We start from the raw sequence: 18,259 nt of genomic DNA, 5'->3' as shown, positions 1-18,259 counted from the left end.
TCTTTCTATCTATCTATCTGTGCCAGCTTAGACCTAGTGGGAAGATCGGCGGAGTCGGCGGCCGAACCCACTGGGAACTATATTTATATAGTTCTCACCCCGTGTGGTTTTGGGGTACAGGTACACACGAGAGCGGACCGGCAGATGATCGCGGCAAGGGCTTAGCGCCCTAGTGCTTATTGGTAGATGCTTTCCTATTGCATTAGTTGTTACCCTATATACTGGAGAGTAGATGATGTATAGGTGTGAGGCTATTTTGGAAATGTAAACTTAAGTTTATGCTTTGGATGAATGTAAAGCTAAGTTGAAATTAAATGTATTAGAGTTGAATGGATGTAATAGCTTAGTATCTCTCTTTTATTCACTTGTTTATTACTTGTGATGCTTGCTCTTGATTGTTAGCACTGGTTGTGCTCTCGTCGTTGTTGTATGATTGTGTATGTATTCAAGTGTTTTCCTGGGAGCTTGTTGTACACAATCTCGTCATTTGAGCCTTGGGCGGACAGGGGAGACTCTGTCCGTTCGGCGGTCCGCCCGCCGCGCCCGAACCGTGCCAAATCGGTAGCGGCCTCGGGGCGGGGCGTGACACTCTCGGGGACCGGTCTCCCCAACTTGGGACCGGTCCCTCACTGCGAAAAGTGCCTAGTGAAGGCTGCTTCATAGGTGGAAAGTTGAGGAGCTTATTTGCAAAAATGCCTATATTAGAGGCTTGGGGACCACTCTTCTCCCCTCACTCCCTCATTTGCCCCTCACACTCTCTCACACTCTTCTCTCTCTCTCTCTAGAAAGAAGAAGAAGGAGAAGAAGAAAGAGAAGAAGAGGAAGGAGAAGGAGTAGAAGAAGAAGAAGACAGGGAAGAAGATCATCTTCTTCATCTTCTTCCTCTTGTTGGAGCAAGCTTGGAGAGGTAAGCTTCTAACCCTACAATGGTGGATTTCTTGAGTTAGGGTTTTATTATTTAGAATGGGTTCGAATGGAGCCTATTGGAGTATAATAGGTGGTTCTAGCTCGAATCCGAAGCTTGAACCACGGATTTCTCCATCGTAGCTAACCTAGGGCACGGATTTGGGGTTTTTGAAAGTTTAAGATTTTGATCTCGTTTAATGGGTTGTAAACCTAATTGCTAGGTCTCCAAACGCGGGGGCAAAGACGGTTCGTCGATACGACGAGCGAGTGCGGAGATATCGCGGAAGTAAGTGTTCGAGGGTTTGTGTTGGCCAAAGAGTCGAGGCGGCGACTTAGGATCGCGAAGTCGAGTTTTCTCAACCCTTGCGGCACTACCAAAAAGGTGGGGGGTGTCATCCCGAAGCAACTGGGCTTCTCCCTATGTCTAAGTATTATGGTTGATCAATTATGCATATTGAGCATGATGCATTATAGGGTGCTTAATTAGTTGTTATATATTCTTGCATGCTAGAGGTAGTGTTGTATTACTTGTTTAACACTTGAGCCTTGTATGCATGAGATTGGGATATATTGGTTAGAAACCCTATAATGAGATGGTAAATGTTGACATGATCCTTAGTAGTGTAGCAACTTGAGTTTGGCACTTGACTTAGGATGCATAAGAATAGGGGAATTGTGACCTCGAACCCTATAGTGGTAAAGTAAGTAATGACCTTAATCTTGTGTTGACGAGAACCAAAGAACGAGTGGCATCTAGATAAGTAAATAATATGACGAGTGGCATCGGACTTAGTGTAGGTGACACTTGGTATTGATCGTAGGGATAGATGAATTTCCCTAGTTACGGTTTGATAGAGAACCTAAAGGGTGCGTTTGGTTCGAGTTATCCTGGCAGGATTACAGGCAATCCTGCCAGGATAACTATGTTTGGTTAATCCGCTATGTAATCTAGTTGTTAATGTAGGATTACAAATCGAGCAGGATTACATCGAAAATATTAATGGGAGGGGGGTCGTGTATCTTGCATTACTGAAACCCGTTAATACTACATATTATGTAAAATGACAATTTTACCCTCCAACAACCCCAAATCTAATTAACAGCATTATTTTCATCTCTATCTCGCCTTCCCCCCGGCCCTCTCTCTCGCACGCCGCTTTCTCTCGCTCTCTCTCTCTGGACGTCTCTCTCTCTCTCTCTCTCTCTCTCTCACATGAACACCTATCATCTTCTATTGCGTCGTCCTCCCAAATAATCATCACGATCTCCTTCCCTCCATTCGTCATTTCCGCAAAAAATAATATTCAAATGACCACAACAAGGGCAATTTTGGAAAAAACTATACTTTTATGTCAGGATTACTAAATTTTATAAACTGAACCAAACATATTAATGCTATAAACACTGTAATCTAGTATTACATTACTGTATTAAACCAAACGCTCTAATGTAACATTAGTAGTAATCTCACGCCGAAATCCAAGATACCTGGATATGTCGAGATACTTTGTAATATTACATAACTCGAACCAAACGGGCCCAAAGAGTTATGTTGTTAACCCTAGATGGTAGGGTATCCTCAGTGACGGAGATTTGATCGTACTCACACGTCTGTTCGAAGCTTGGTGTGGTCGCTTCACACAAGCAGTGCACTCCGGAGTTGTCACACGATAGGGATAGCTTTTTGGGTCCCGAGGGGTTAGCCTTTTTGGGCCCCGCAGACGATCTTGGTTGAGTGAGTAGTTCTCACCTTGTGTGAGCGGTTCCTCACCCATGAGATGGAGAGTTGGTTGAGTGAGTAGTTCTCACCTTGAGTAAGCGGTTCCTCACCCACTATATTGAGATTGAGTCGTGGCACCTATGTCGAGAATTGGGCGAGTGAGTGGATCCTCCCCATTGAGATTAGGTTGAGGGATAGCCTTTTGGGGTCCCGTAGATGGTCTGGGGTGAGTGAGTGGATCCTCACCAATGTGGCTGAGAGTAGGTGTGGCACCTATATTATAGACGTGAGATTGAGAGTGAGCCTCTAGGCTAGTTGAGTGATTGGGTAAACTATTGAACATATAGTAGTGTGGTGGTTGGTCTTTACTATGAGATTTGAGTGGAGCAGCATTGTATCTATGAGATCGAGATTGAGTCGGGCGAGGAGCGGGGTAGCTCTTTGCCTTGAACCTTTGAGCTTGAGTCAGGCGAGGAGCGGGGTAGCTCTTTGCCTATGACCTTAGAGATATATGAATTGGGTGAGACAAGAGCGGGGTAACTCTTCACCTCCAATATTTGAAGTCTTAGGCGGGGTAACGTAATGGATTGGGTGATGTGATGAATAGCATCGTTGTTGGACATAGTGGTGTGGTAGTTAGCATTTCACTATGTAGTGCATGCATCCATAGCATTAGATTGAGGCATAGTTTGATACTCATATCGTTTTATACTATGTTGATACTGCTTTCATTTCCGCATAGCTATCTATCTATCTATCTATCTATCTATCTGTCTTTCTATGCCTACTTAGACCTAGTGGGAAGATCGGCGGAGTCGGCGGCCGAACCCACTGGGAACTATATTTATGGAGTTCTCACCCCGTGTGGTTTTGGGGTACAGGTACACACGAGAGCGGACCGGCAGTTGATCGCGGTAAGGGCTTAGTGCCCTAGAGGTTGTAGTAGTAGCTTTCTTACCCTTTGCATTAGAGCTACCTTGTACATACTTGAGAGTAGATGATGTATAGGTGTGAGATATTTTGGGGAATTATAAACTTTATAAACTTTAAGTTTATGTTGTATTTTGGAAGAATGTAAAGCAATCAAATCTATTAAGTTGTATGGATGTAATAGATTAGTATTTCTCTTTTATTCACTTGTTTATTACTTGTGATGCTTGCTCTTTAGTTAATTAGCACTGGTTGTGCTCTCGCTATTGTTTGATTGTGTATGTGATCAAGTTGTTTTCCTCGGCACTTGTTGTACACAATCTCGTTGTTTAGCCGTGGGCGGACAGGGGAGGTGCTGTCCGTTCGGCGTCTGTCCGACGCGCCCGAACCAACCAAATTGGTAGCGGTCTCGGGGCGTGACACTTGCCCTATTGATTACGCATTTATCTGTCTAATCCTAAAGAAGGAAGGGGCTAAGAGGGCGAATGACTTTCGTCCCATAAGCCTTTTGAACGGGATACAGAAGATCCTTTCGAAAGTGCTAGCCAATCGGCTAGAGGGTGTTATGAACGAATTGATTTTCCCCTCCCAATCAGCATTTCTGAAGGGGAGGAACATCACCGATGCCTTTGTAGCGGTTCAAGAGTTGATTGGCTAGGGTTGTAGGCAAGCTATTGAGGGAGTTAAGGTAAAGGTGGATTTCGAAAAGGCATATGACAGAATCTACTGGCCCTTTTTATTTCGCATCTTAGCCTGGTGCAGCTTTGACGACAAATGGTGTGATTGGATGAGACTTTGTATTTGCAACGCTAAGGTCGCAGTGTTAATCAATGGTGAACCGACCAAGTGGATTAAGACGAGAAGGGGTATAAGGCAGGGGGGTCCGCTATCCCCATTCCTTTTTTTATTGGAAGCAGAGTGCCTGACCCGCATGACGAACGAGGCAATTTCAAACAACCTCATGAACGGTCTTGGACCATCTGATGAGTCCAGAATTTCTCTTATCCAATTAGCGGATGATACTTTTCTCTTCGCGGAGGCCAAGAAAAAATATATGAAAAATCTCAAATTTATATGGCAACTTTTTGAATGGGCATTGGGAATGAGGATCAACAGAGAAAAGTCGGAGCTCTATTATATTGGGCAGGATGAGGGGAAAGCGACGAGATTAGCAAACCTTCTTGGTTGTAGAGTTGGCTCCTTTCCTACCCGATATTTAGGCCTGCCTCTTTCCATCAGACCACCCTCTAAGGAGGAGTGGAGAGGGCTAATCCATAAATTACAATATAAAATCGACGGATGGCAAGCGAAACTCTTGTCAAGAGGGGGTAGGCTCATCTTAGTTAACGCTGTTCGGACGAACCTACCCATTTTCTTCCTCTCAGTTTTCAAAGCTCCAAAATGGGTTACCAAGCATAATGAGGCACTACGAAGAGACTTTTTCTAGAATGGAGGAATCAGCTCCCAGGTAAGGGGTGCTTAATCTCTTGAAAGAGCGTTTGTAAGAGTAAGAAAGAAGGAGGACTTAGAATACTGGACACTGCCTGTCACGCCCCAAGCCCGATCCTTTTGGCCGGTTCAAGAGCGTCGAACAGACGCCGAACGGACAGAGCCTCCTCTATCCGCCCAAGGCTCAACAACAAGTATCAATAGAGTAAAAATTTGCATAAGCGGAAGCATACACAATGGCTTGCACGAGGGCAAGCAATAGCCAATAGTGAAAGTAAATAACTACACTTAGGAAATCAATTACAATTTTGCATCATTCTTTTTAGGGAAAACTTCAAAAACCCCCCCGTGGTTTCATGCATTCTCACTTTAGTACCCTGTGGTTTAAAACGTATCAATTTGCCCCCCTGTGGTTTTGTTTTTATCTTTTCAGAAGCTTTTTCGTTAATATTTCGTTAAATTATATACAAAAAACTTCAGATAACCATCTATGTTTATCGAATATTCACTTTAGTATCCTTTAATTTTAATTTTGTCACTGATTTAAGAAAAAAAAAATAATAAAATTGATAACAAAAAGAGAAAAATGAAACCACAGGGGGGCAAATTGATACGTTTTAAACCACAGGGTATGAAAGTGAGAATGCATGAAACCACGGGGGGTTTTTGAAGTTTTCCCTTCTTTTTACATCTCATTCCTCCAAAATATAACATTGATATTAAATAAACTCTTTTACATCATTCATGTCCTTTCATTTAACAACTATAATCATCGAAATACAAAAGATGATATATCAAAAGGGTATGCAACTAAGAAATAAATCATCTCAGGGGGTCTCTACCTAGGGCGCGATGCCCTTACCGCGGTCGTCTGCCGGCTCGGTCGGTCTCGGCTCTGTGAAAATAGGGGTGTGAGAACTACAACAAAGTTCCCAGTGGGTTCGGCAACTAACCACGCCGACTATCCCACTAGGTCTAATCAGACATAATAGAATAGAAGAAAGAAAGTAACCAACTAAAAAATACAACTAATATGCCTGAACAATATAAAATGCGATGCTCGATATAATGCTCATAATGAATGCAAGATCACAATTTCTTTACCCAATCTCTTGGCTAACCCATAGGTTTCGCCCTCAACAAACTCACCAACCCAAAATCCTACTAACCGGGGAGATACCCTCTACAACCCGATAGGACCGTCCTCTGGGGAGATACCCGCTACAACCCAGTGATGTTGACTCCGGAGCACATCGCCCGAGGGGAAGCTACCACCCTCGAGCAAGGACTAAAGGTGAGTACGATCAATCCTACATTGAGGATTCTAAGTTCAATGCATTCCTTAACTTTAAGGAAGACCATGCTCAAATGACCATTAACTCTAAGGTTGAAATGTCATAATGTCTCAATCACTCTTTTTTTTGCATTCTTTATTATCACTAGTGTCATATACACTACTAAATTCTTGTACTCATGCCACACTTGTTTTCTAAGTGCTATGTTCTTGTTCTCATGCCAAATGCCACACATGTTTTCTAAGTGTTCTAAACTCATCAATGCCGCTCGTTAGATCTATGTCATGGTGTTACGTTTGTTTACTAACCCTTCTAGGTTCTTGTCACATTCATGCATATATAGGAATTATCATGCTCACATTCTTACAAGTATTTAACATGCATTTGAATTTACATCATGCTATAAAAAGTTCACAATTTAACCCTATTATGCAAAATGCTCAAATATGTACATATGCTCAAAATATGACACTTAGACATAAAGAGATTTTCGAGATCCTTAGAATGCGCCACCCATCTCGAGTGGTCGTGTAGGTATAGAATACGACGACTCCCGAACTTTACGAAAGCCGATTCCGTGTCCTATAACCAAAATAGTGTCATATTAGGCCTTTGGTACATGAACCATACTTAAACATTTTCGTAACGTCGAACGGAGTTGTCCAACGCATCGAGGACACCCCCAATTAGGTTTCTACGAGGTCAATTCGCCCTCGAAAAATCCTAGGGCAAAAGCCCCAAATTTGGTGCCCTAACCAAATCTATTACTAAACCCTAAGTTTTTATCTCTAGAACAAGCAAAAGAGAACTTGTCAAGCTTCTAGGTGCTCATCTAAGGTCAACTAAACCATTTCTAAGGCATCCAAGATGAACCCTAGAAGTTTACCATGAGAGGACCTTGGGCTTCCATGGATTTTCATGGGACTCAAGCCTCAAGAGATGCTCTAATCATCGAAGAAGCTCCAAAACCTAAGTTTTCTTGGGAGAAATCCAAACCCTAGCCTAAGTTTTCATGAAAACCATACCTTGGCCCAAAGCTCTCCAAGATCCTTCTTGTTGGAGAGATCCCAAACCCTCAAGCCTCCAAAACCCCCTCCAAAAAGCCCTTCTCCTTCTTCTTCTTCTTGCTCTTGGAGGAGATTTCTAGAGAGAGAAAGAGAGAAATGAGGGAAATGGGTGTTTGGGGTGTTTGCTGTGAAGAGAGGGGGATTTTGGGTCATATAAGGTGTTGTGACAATTGCATTTAAGCCCTCGCACTTTATCTCCAGTGCACTACCCAGACTGGGCATTTTTCGCAGTCAGGGACCGGTCTCACCGACCTGGGACCGGTCCCCGAGAGCTTCTCCCGCGGACTGCGCAGACTGCGCGCAATGCAACCGGTCTCCCTCGATGGGACCGGTCTCTGGGGGACTGGTTTCTCCTCGCAAGGACCGGTTCCCGAGAGCTGATTTTTCAGGACTTAGCTGATTTCTCAGCCACCTCGCTGCCTACGCGTTCGGGGATCGGTCTCTCCCACCAGGGATCGGTCCCCGAGAGCACAAAACCTGCAGTTTGCAGATTTTTGATTTCCCAAGCTCTCGAAGGTCCCCCCGTAATGCATTTTTGTATTATTTGACGCCTTTAGCCTCTCCGAAGTGTACCAACCTCGCACTTTGGTCAATTTGACCAAGCTTCAAATTTAATTACCGCGGTTTCGATATGTTACACTGCCATGATGAACCAAGCCCTTCTAGTCAAATGGTGGTGGAAATTTCACACTGCGCCCCAATTGCATTGGAACAAGATTATCCATGCATGTTTTATCTCAGAAGAAGACCACTAAAGGAGGGAAGGTCTTTCAAAGCCCCCTCGTTTTGGTGGAAGGGAATCCTTTGTCAAAAAGAAATTTATAAATTAGGAGCATTCTGTAAGTTGGTCAATGGTAGAAATATCGATTTTTGGACTGACCGTTGGTGTGGGGACACTTCTTTGCAATCGTCTTTCCCGGAGGTGTTCCAGTTATCGAATCACAAAAAGCTAAAAATTAGTGAGTGCTGGCGGAACAATGAATGGAATTGGCGCAAGATACTGGGTTGTGACAGCAATATTGATCATCGATTAAATTCTACGATATCCGAACTTAAGGCTGGGGTGTCCAATTTCAGAACTGAAAAAGGCCCCGACAGTGTGCTCTGGCGATGGACTACTGACGGACATTTTACGATCAAATCAACCTATTCTGTGTTGTGCGATGGGGGTACTAGAGATGCTCGCACAAGTAAGATTTGGAAGCTTCGTATCCCTCTAAAAGTGAAAGTGTTTTCTGGCTCGTCCTCAGGAAAAGAACACTTACTGCAGAGAATCTACTTAAGAGAGGATAGGTTGGTAACACGCTGCGTTTTATGCGGAATGGAAGAGGAAATGGCTGATCACTTATTTACTTGGTGCGTGTTCTCCAGATTTCTAATGGTGAAGACATTGGACAATGTCCAGCAAAGTGATTTGGGTGAGGATGTGTTTCTGGTCTGGGACAAATGGAAAAATAGAAAAGGTTCATCATCATCACGTTCTAGACTAATCAGTTTAATAGCCTACTAGTTAGTGGGTTATTTGGGATGTCCGGAACGACGCAATCTTCAGATCAATCAAACCAGACCCTTTTGTAGGAATTTACAAGATTAAACAACTGACGAACTTGTGGGAGCAAATCCTACCAACAGTTAGACTTAATTTTACTGGGTAGCCTTATATATATAGTTATATATATATATATATAGATATCTAGAACTCGTTTTTTCTTTTTTCTTATTTTATTTTATTTTATGTTATTTTATTTTATTTTATTTTTCGCGCCCTTCCCGAGGCCCGCGATGCCTCACCCATGTAGCTTAGTTCACTTCTTCAATGAATGAAGCAGATAGCATGCTACCTTTCTCTCAAAAAAAAAACTCTTTGAACCGAGTAACTTAAAAAACCATTTTGAACCTTGCGAATTGGTGGTTCAACCATCAAACCAGCCTAGCTTTAAATAAAACCGGCTAGATTTTTTTTAAAAATCAAGTCATATTCAAATCCAACATTTTAAATCAACTTGGCTGATTTTATTATCCAATAGCATAGATTAATCTTATTAAAAGTAAAACTTGAAAGCTTATATCTACTTAATTGATATAAAAAGTATTATTTTATAATTAAGTATGACATCAAAATAACAATATATGTATATCTTGCAAAATAATAAAATTAAAACTAATAATTAAATATTTTTTATGTCATGCTAACATCACTAATCCAATCCGTAATTGATCCACTGGTGAACGAATAACTCTCCACCCAGTAACCCTTCCGAGTTACTATTTGATCCGATTTTTAAACAAAATCAACTACGGCATATGTTTCTTAAGGTTGTGGGCTTTACAACAAAATTAGCCATGGCATAGGTTTCAAAAATTCTTCACGCTTGCTTTTCATTTCACACTTGCATTAATTCATGATTCGCAAGTGAAGGGTCTCGCACTTCGCAACGAATAGAAACCATAGAAATAATTAATAATAAAAGAACATCAAATATTTTCTTGTGTACATCACTTGTCACACCCACCAAAGGTCCTTCGTGGCGACAACGATAGTGATGATCCCTTTGGCCGCAGCGGAGAGGGAAGGTGGGCATGCATTAGTGAGAGAGAGGGAGGAAGGGTCGGAGGCCATGATTTAGAGAAAAAGATGAGGGATGGGGAGAGGTGAGGATTCTACGTGACGACGGACCATTTAAATGGATTAATTAAAAGTTTGGTGGAGAAAAAAGGAAAGGTCGCGTTGAATTAATTAGAAATAAAAATATGAGGATTATAAATGGCAATAAGAGGTGGAGGAAAAGAGAAGGATCATGATGAATTAATTAGAAATAGAAAGATGTGGATTATAAATGACAGTGAAAATATTTAAATACATTAATTGAAAGTATAATAGTAGGACTGATTAAATATATCAATTAGATAGAAAAGGACAAGAATCACATGAGCGTGAGAGCGAAGAAAAAACTTGACACGTGGGCAAAAATACTAAGAAGTATTTAAATATATTAATTGAAAGTTTAATAGTAGGATTGTTTAAATGTACCAATTAAATAGGAAAGGGCAAGGATAATATGAGGGTGAGAATGAAAAAACTTGACACGTAGGCAAAAATATTAAGAATTCATATAGATTAATTAATAGATAATAGATAGATTAATAGATAGATATGTACGCATGAAAGTCATGCTTAGTTACCACCATCCACAATACAAGCCCAACTCTATTTCAATAACCTAATGTGGACTTGATGTCCCGTGGACCAACTAAAGTTTTCATGATTCTTTTGCATCTGAAGCCAAATAAAACATGCCACACATCAATAGACAAATAGAAATGAGGACCAGAAAAAAGATAAACAAGAGCATTTACAAAGTCTCCCATTTAGTGAACACACCCATAAGCGGCAAAGGCAACATAAGAACCAACATCTCACCAACATGACCAGGAAGGTTTTGAAGTTAGGAAAAGGATCATACTAAGTTACTATTTATCATACATCTTGTCATATCATACAAACACCTTAATCTTCATGCAATAAGAAAGGGCAAAACAGTCGACATAAAAGATTCATATGTGAAAGTTGCAGATCCAGAGCACATGGTGTCCTTCTCCTTGAACTTTATCCGTCAAACCCTGCGACAAGAAGCAACCCAAACGAACATTATAAAACTAGCATATTTCAGCAAAGACCATAATGTACACAAAATATGTAGATGAAGTACCCTAACTGTGAGGCAACATCTCCATGAAAACTAAAATAAGGAAAAATAATAATTGTTCAGTTCAGATGTTAAAGAGCATATATATGACATGTTCACTACAACAGAATTAGGTTATAGGGACACATGTTTGGAACACTTTTGAGTAAGTGTCCCATTTATGCTAAAACTTAAAAACACATCTACTAATGCCTAAATATAAAGCCCAATCCAACCAAAAATAAAAGATTACTCTACTCAACCCACCACACCCAGTCTATTTGGCCCGATTACAAACAGAAAAGAAAAAAAAAAAATCAATTACCATCTTTTCTTATCTCTTCACTCAATCCACTGAAATTCTAGACGAAGAGCCTTTACTGTCGTTCTCCTCCGCCACCGCAGCCAACGAGATAGAATTTCGGCGGTTGCTAAATGTTTAAATAAGTGTTGGTAAATTAGCAGCACTCTTTTAGGTTATAGTGACACTCTTTAACTGTCACTATATACCTAGCGACCCCACATATAGCAACACTTTTTAAAAGTGTCGGTAATTTTAGCTAGCAGCACTTTTTTGACATGTACCTACATTTAAAAGTGTCGCTATAGACCGTTTTTGTTGTAGTGGTTAAAGTAAGGTAGAGTGAAACTACCTGAGGAAATAAGAAATGTATCTTGCTGGATGAAGTTGTTATATCCAATGGCCTTGTTTTTGCCTCCTGATTTGTCACACGAGCAGGTCCAGCATGACAGGAGAAACAGCATATCCAAGACTCAGAAGAGCTTCATGCAGCTCAGATGCATCAATTTTCCCTCTTCGGTCAAGATCAAATCTCTCGAAGATGGCCAGGAAGTGGCACGTGTCCAGAATAACGATATTAACACATTGGCCACATAGTTCAAAGCAGGAGACCGGATTAATAATAATAATGAGGCCTAGATATTTACAGGCCCTCCGGTTCTGAAGACTGTAGAACACATAAATGAATTCCTTTGGTCCTAACAGTAGCAAAGAAGGCAAGTTAAATATGTCAAAAGTGTATAACACAAAATATAGTGTAGACAAGAGAATGCATTAAGTAAATAGCTATATCTGAATGCATTTGATATATAAACAGAAAAGCAAGCACTATAGTGAACAACATAAGGGGAAAAATCTATTCCCCCTCAAGTTACTGAGTCATAAAATGGGTCTTAGACAACAATCCGGCTGGATCTTCTGCTACAGTTCTTGGTAGATATAGTTGAAATGTTTGCGAGGGAATCAATTTTCTCGAAGACATAAAAGAAAAAAAAGAAAGTGTCTCAGAAAAATATACATCTGGCTAGACGTGTGGAACAGGCGTAGATAAAAGAACGTCAGCTAAAAGAGCAGGCACAACAATATATTGCATCCTTATTCAACAATCAATCTCAAGCGAAAATCAAAGAGAACTTAGTAAGATAAGTACTTGACAAGGCAAGTTTCAATATTGTCCATTAATCGCAGTAGCAAGGGATTATTGGATTACTGTTTCTTCAGATAGGATTTCTTACAATGTTCAAACATCTGGAAATATGCACATATTAATAGGGAAAATGCAGTAAAATGGGGTCAGAGCTTAGTAGTATAACCCCTACTGGTGAGGATTCACACTTAATTATTCTGAAAAAAACTAACCATCCCAATGAGCCTCACCTAAAGCAACATAACAGATTAAGCTGGACTAAACTCTACGTTACTCACAAAATTAAGCTAGGTAGCCTTCAACTTAGAGCAGATCTGTACTATTCAAATAACTTCAAGCAAGGGACTTACAAAACAGGCATGGTTTCACCAAGTTCAAAAAAAACTAGTGAAAAAACATGTTAGGGTGCACATAAGTCATGTGATAGGAGCGCACCACATGTAATGGGGCAGATTTGAATTGAATGGAAATGAACTGCATTATCATTGACTCAGATTTACATTACATTACATGGAGAGCTCTTAAATGGCATTCTGGATAGCAAGCACTAAACTACGTAGCGGCTATTAAACCACAGAGATTTCACTATCACATTTGCAGCATGACTTGAGACAAAGAATCAGCATGAGCAGCATAGCAAACTTGTATAGTCCATCTATGCTTTTCTTGACAATTTTGGCATATCATCCTCTTTGTTAAAGGGCTAAACCAACTTCGAAAGGCGTAATATGGTAAAAACAACATCAATATATATAGTAATACCATGACAACCACGCGTCCAAAGAAAGGATCGCCAACCTTCGTACACACTATAATAATTCAAAGCATCTTACATGGTGCTTATACTGCCATTTACCAAATCCCATTGGTGAGATCCCATTAGTGTTTTCGTAGGTGGCGGTGGCGATCTGAGTCAAAGGTATCAGATGCACCTAAATCTGCATACTGTCGCTTGTCTTTATATTTTCGGCTTTGACGGCTCCTACTTTCATTTTTAATCCTAGTAGGTTCCGAGTCCCCAGATGATGAGACCGAGTGGTCTCGTCTCCTCCTATGCTTTCTCTTGGAAGAGTGCCTTCTGTTTTTCTCTTCATCAGCTTCAGAATCAGAGCACAAGGAATCCACTGATCGCCGTCGATTCCTCTTATGCTTGCCCCTTGGCCTCCTTGTCCTGCTTTTCTCATCAATTTCAACTTCAGTATCGGATGCCAGTGAAGAGTCTGAGTTGTGCTGCCTCTTATGTTTGCTTCTTGACGTCCTCCTGCTATCCTCGTCAGCTTCAGAGTCGAAGGAGGGTGATGGTGAATAAGATGCTGTAGAGTGGTGAGCCCTTCGTTTCCTTTTGGATTCTCTAGGACCAGCTGAAGATGAAGAATGGCGCCTGTGCCTGATTTTGTGCTTGGAATGCTTCTTGTTACATTTTTTGCCTGCTGAGAAGTTGGTGAGGAGAGCAGGGATATCACCACCACTCAGAAATCCTGTTACACAGAGAAAGGCCATGCAGAATGGTTGGAACCTGTACCCTCTTTTGGATGTGGGGCTCGAAGTATCTACTAGAATAAGCTATACCTCCATATTCATCAAAAATATCATCTGCTACTATTTGCTGATTAGGGTCATCTGGTTTAAACCCACCCCGAGGAGGGCTTATCCCTGGCTTTTGCTTCAGTTCCCACTTCAAAGGCTGCAAAGAGAAAAGAACAGAACATTGCAGCAACACAAAAGTGAATGAAGTACAAAGTGAAATAGAATGATGTTCATATAGGTCAAGTGGAGCCAATTATCGATCTAGGTGGGCCTAAACAATTCATGGTAAAATAGAAAAAGGTAGAGAAAGTAACTACTATGAACTTTAGAAAGCCAGCATAGTTCTCTTATACATTTCTCTAGTTTATACATAACGATGCCATTCAAAATGGATAGAGTAGCATGAAGCCAGTAAACATGGAGTGACACAGAATGAAATTCAAATAGGTAAAATCATGTTGTGTTTTCAAGCATACAAAGTACTTCAATTAAACCCAAGGATTGGATCATGTTCAATTCAACCACATATATCTGTACTATAGCTTGGCAAATCTAAACCGCCTTAGGGAAAAGGTGTAGGCAAAAAAGTCAGAATGCATCTTGCCATCCTAAAACTACAAATTATTACAAACGAAAAAAAAGAAATTGGTAGCTACCACCAAGCAACATGTGATGTGAACTGATTTTGAAAATAACAATATTGCACGTTGAGGCAAGAAAAGAAGTTGTGCAATGTCGTTGACAAATACAGTTTCAAACCAGAAAAGACCGAAGATAAAAAATATTAAATGCGAACCTCACTAGAATCCGTCTGAGCCATTATAGCAGTTAATGGATCATCTCTTTTTATCCGACTCTCCTCATTAGGCATGATCACATCCTTTAAGGGGCATTCACGATCACCACTTTGGTGACCAAATGTTCCACATCTAACGCATCTTACATTGCGGATTTCAACTCCAAATGGTTTAATTCTCACAGGCATACCTGTTTCCAACCTGAAATTCAGATAAAAAAGCATGACAAGGTTGGTTATAAATATAGTTACGCTAATTTGAGAAATGAAGAGGTTTAAGACAAAATGAATTTTTTATTCTGCTAAGACGGTTATAAATATCAAACAAAAGATGCTAAGAGTGAGGAAAAGGGCAGATAACAAACTATGAGAGCAAGGATATAGAACATAATGCTTTTGCTTAACATGTCGCCTACACAATAAAAAATGTTTAGATAAAATAACATTACTTTTTCTAAACTGTAATCAACAAACTGCTAATTTCACAAACTTAGCGCGACAGGTCAAGTAAAAATAAAACTTAAACTAATGAATCATATATGCAACTTGATCACGATAGAAAGAAGCCAGTGAAGAAGGATCAACTCGATAAAATTCAAGAAAATTGCCAGAATAAGCTTGGAGCAAGAAATTCTCCATGGACAAAATTCTACATGGATAACTTATTTTTTTTTTATCTTATTCTGCAATCCCAGGAAAACCGAGAGGTGAGAACCATATTAATTTGGCTTTTTGGTTTTTCAAGTACAGGAACTACTGTAAAGGATAAAAGTTAAAGCAAAGGTTACAGGGACATTTAGGACAGAACAATTACAGAACTTAGCTACAACAGAATTACCATGTTATCCTACAATAACGTGGAACATTTCAGACCTTTTGAGCCATAATACTGCTGCTCCCCCCGACCAACCAATGTGTGAAGTATGAATAAGCTAAGGATTGTCAACATGGTAGTTAATACTACAAATTGCCTACTATAGGAGACAAAAATGGGATCGCCAATACATTGCCAATTTTAAAACAGGAAGCTAGAATTATACCGTGGAGCATTTTTCAGAACTTCAAATTCCTCTTCTGTTGGCAGTGGCCTGCCAAAAACATCTTTAGGCCTTTTCTTCTTTTCTACGTTGGAATGCTTATGGTCATGTCCCGTGCCAGCCCTGCAGGACCAAATATTATTAATAGAAGATGAACACACAAAAAAGCAAATAAGAAACAGCGAGAAACTGGCTTCTTTACAATATCTAGAGATAGAAGCATCTGCAAACTGATCCGAGCCAAAAGAAAAAGGGAAAAGAAAAGAAATCACAGTACGTTGCAGAGGCACTGGGTGCTGCAGGATCCTGAGTTGCATTACTTTGGTCCGACCTCTTCTTTTCGTCGGCGATTTCTGCAGCTTTGGCACTCTCTGCGTTGTAGCCAGGTGGCCGAACATACATGAAACTCACGGCTTTCATCATCTCCACCTGAATATAGGATATAGACAAATAAATGAAGATAGAAAGAAAAATCATGCTATATAGGAAACTTAACATGACAGCACAGCACAGCACAGCACAGATTAGTACTTAATAGTGCGAAAAGGTTGATATAATCCCTGCCACAAGATCATCTAATCAAGTCAAAATCCTGTTTCCACAACCTCAAGAGAGAGAGAGAGAGAGAGAGAGAGAGAGAGAGAGAGAGAGAGAGAGATCAAAATTTGCAGCCAATGTAGTAGTGCAGTAAAAAGTAGTCATCAATGCCATAATAATATGGTTGAAGGTTAAGCATCAGAGTTTTCAATTACAGAAAGGAAAGGAAAGGAAAGGAAAGGAAAGGAAAGGAACGGAAAGGAGAATGAAGAAGCTAGCTAGGTAGCTGGGATTACCTTCTCCTTCTCCTTCTTGGAGAAGAGAGCCGTCTGGCGGAAGAATTCCTGCTCCTGAGCAAACTGTTTTTCCCAATGTCGTTGGTGGGCGGCAGCGGCAGCGGCAGCGGCAGCGGCAGCGGCAGGGGCGGTGGAAAATCATAAGAAGAGTCAGAGATTGAAAGAGGACAAAGGCGAGGGAATTTGAGAATTAAATTGTAAATAAAAAAAGAGATATAGAAAGATAAGGAGGGGGAGGGGGAGGGGGCCAGGGAGAAAAGAGAGACCTCGCGGGCGACCTCCTCCTGGCGGCGTTGGCGTTGGGAGTGGGTCTGCTCGGCGATCCACTTGCGGCGCTGGTTGGGGTAGGAGAGGGGGTGCCATGGCTTCTGGTTCAGGTACGAGTGGCTCCACGCCGTCCCCGCCTTCGTCTTGTAGTCCACCTCCCCCTCCGCACCTCCCGCCCCCTTCTTCCCCCCCAATCCCTCCTCCTCCTCCATCATCCGACTATCCATCCTCCTCAGCCCGACTTCCTTCGACCCACCACTTTCTCTCGTCCATCTAGGGTTCGCCCGTTCCACCACCGCCGCACGCACAATAAACTAACTCCTCCCAAAACAATTATAAGATATTCGAACGCCTGGTCCTATTCCGGAGAAAATTTAATAGAGAATGTCACGGCTATATTGCTAGCGAATATCTCTAATCAATTAAAATGTACTGCAGGAGGTAGCCGCCGATCGGTCAAAACGGGCAGTTTGGCTCGCAATTGCCTTGGTTTCGGCCCGCCCGTGCGGTCGCTCGAAAACGTACCTCTCGATGAGCAACTTCGTACCCCCGGACTCACTGTCCCTAGAGCAAGTGGCAAAGGGCTTGATAGTTGATACACGAGTCCCAAGTTCGAATCCTAGTTGATTCACATTTCCAGCCAAATTTATTTCTAAATGAAATAAAGGAAGCGGATAGCGTGCTACCTATCTCTTAAAAAAATAATAATAATAATAAAATAAAATAAAATGTACTGCTAAAATTTATTCATTCTATTATAATTTTTTAAAAAATATTTTTATTTAAAAATATATATACTTTAAGGGTTTAGATTTTAGGATTTAATGTTTAGGGTTTAGGATTTTAGGATTTAAAGGTTTAGGGCGTGTTTGGTTCGAAGTCGGAATTGGAATCGAAATAAGCTGGAATCGGAATCGAAATGACTCATTACCTAATTTTGTTTGGTTCATCACCTGAATCGGAATTGGAATAAATCATTTCCATTGTCGGTGTTTGGTTCAGGTAGATATAAAAAATATAATCAAATTAATATACTAACTTTATCTTTATAATATATTAATTTAAATTCAAATTAAAAATNATGTCAAAATTTTAAATCTATTTTTTTAAAAAAAATTAAACTTTGAAGTTGAGGGGATAATTCAAAATATAAAACTAAAATTTCGATTTATTCAAATTCGAACTTAAAATTACAATTTAAATTTTAATTTGAATTCATAAATTAAATTTAAATTTTAAATAAAATTTGAATAAAACTTTATATAAATTAAAATTTAATTTAAATTCAAATTCATAAG

The 18,259-nt window shown here is 40.5% G+C and overlaps 1 protein-coding gene across 4 annotated transcripts; it reads right to left on the bottom strand.

Moving 5' to 3' along the window:
* Positions 10,682–17,315, bottom strand: LOC109719463 (uncharacterized zinc finger CCHC domain-containing protein At4g19190). Of its 4 annotated transcripts, none has more exons than XM_020246170.1 (9): positions 16,961–17,315; positions 16,695–16,757; positions 16,139–16,290; positions 15,865–15,984; positions 14,825–15,026; positions 14,071–14,185; positions 13,335–13,979; positions 11,707–12,052; positions 10,682–10,988 (listed from the first exon to the last, which is right to left on the bottom strand). In XM_020246170.1, exons 1-7 carry the CDS (start codon positions 17,186–17,188, stop codon positions 13,381–13,383), a joined length of 1,479 nt encoding a protein of 492 aa, XP_020101759.1. In that variant the 5' UTR covers positions 17,189–17,315; the 3' UTR covers positions 10,682–10,988; positions 11,707–12,052; positions 13,335–13,380. The 4 variants fall into 4 exon arrangements, with proteins under 4 accessions (XP_020101759.1, XP_020101757.1, XP_020101758.1 ...); XM_020246168.1 differs by having other exon boundaries at positions 13,264–13,979; positions 16,961–17,314; XM_020246169.1 differs by adding an exon at positions 11,078–11,107 and having other exon boundaries at positions 10,686–10,988; positions 11,707–13,979; positions 16,961–17,314.

Source organism: Ananas comosus, linkage group 13, assembly GCF_001540865.1.
Source record: "Ananas comosus cultivar F153 linkage group 13, ASM154086v1, whole genome shotgun sequence".
Classification (NCBI taxonomy): Eukaryota; Viridiplantae; Streptophyta; class Magnoliopsida; order Poales; family Bromeliaceae; genus Ananas; species Ananas comosus.
This window is presented reverse-complemented; position numbering and strand designations above follow the sequence as displayed.

What these genes read in the sequence shown, in the direction of transcription:
- LOC109719463 (XM_020246170.1), bottom strand. Translation starts at nt 17,188, where the DNA reads ATGGATAGTCGGATGATGGAGGAGGAGGAGGGATTGGGGGGGAAGAAG. An exon ending in CTCAGACGGATTCTAGTGAG is followed by an intron (nt 14,186 to 14,824) that starts GTTCGCATTTAA and finishes TTCTCTTTGCAG; the next exon opens with CCTTTGAAGTGGGAACTGAA. An exon ending in TATTTTTGATGAATATGGAG is followed by an intron (nt 13,980 to 14,070) that starts GTATAGCTTATT and finishes TCTGTGTAACAG; the next exon opens with GATTTCTGAGTGGTGGTGAT.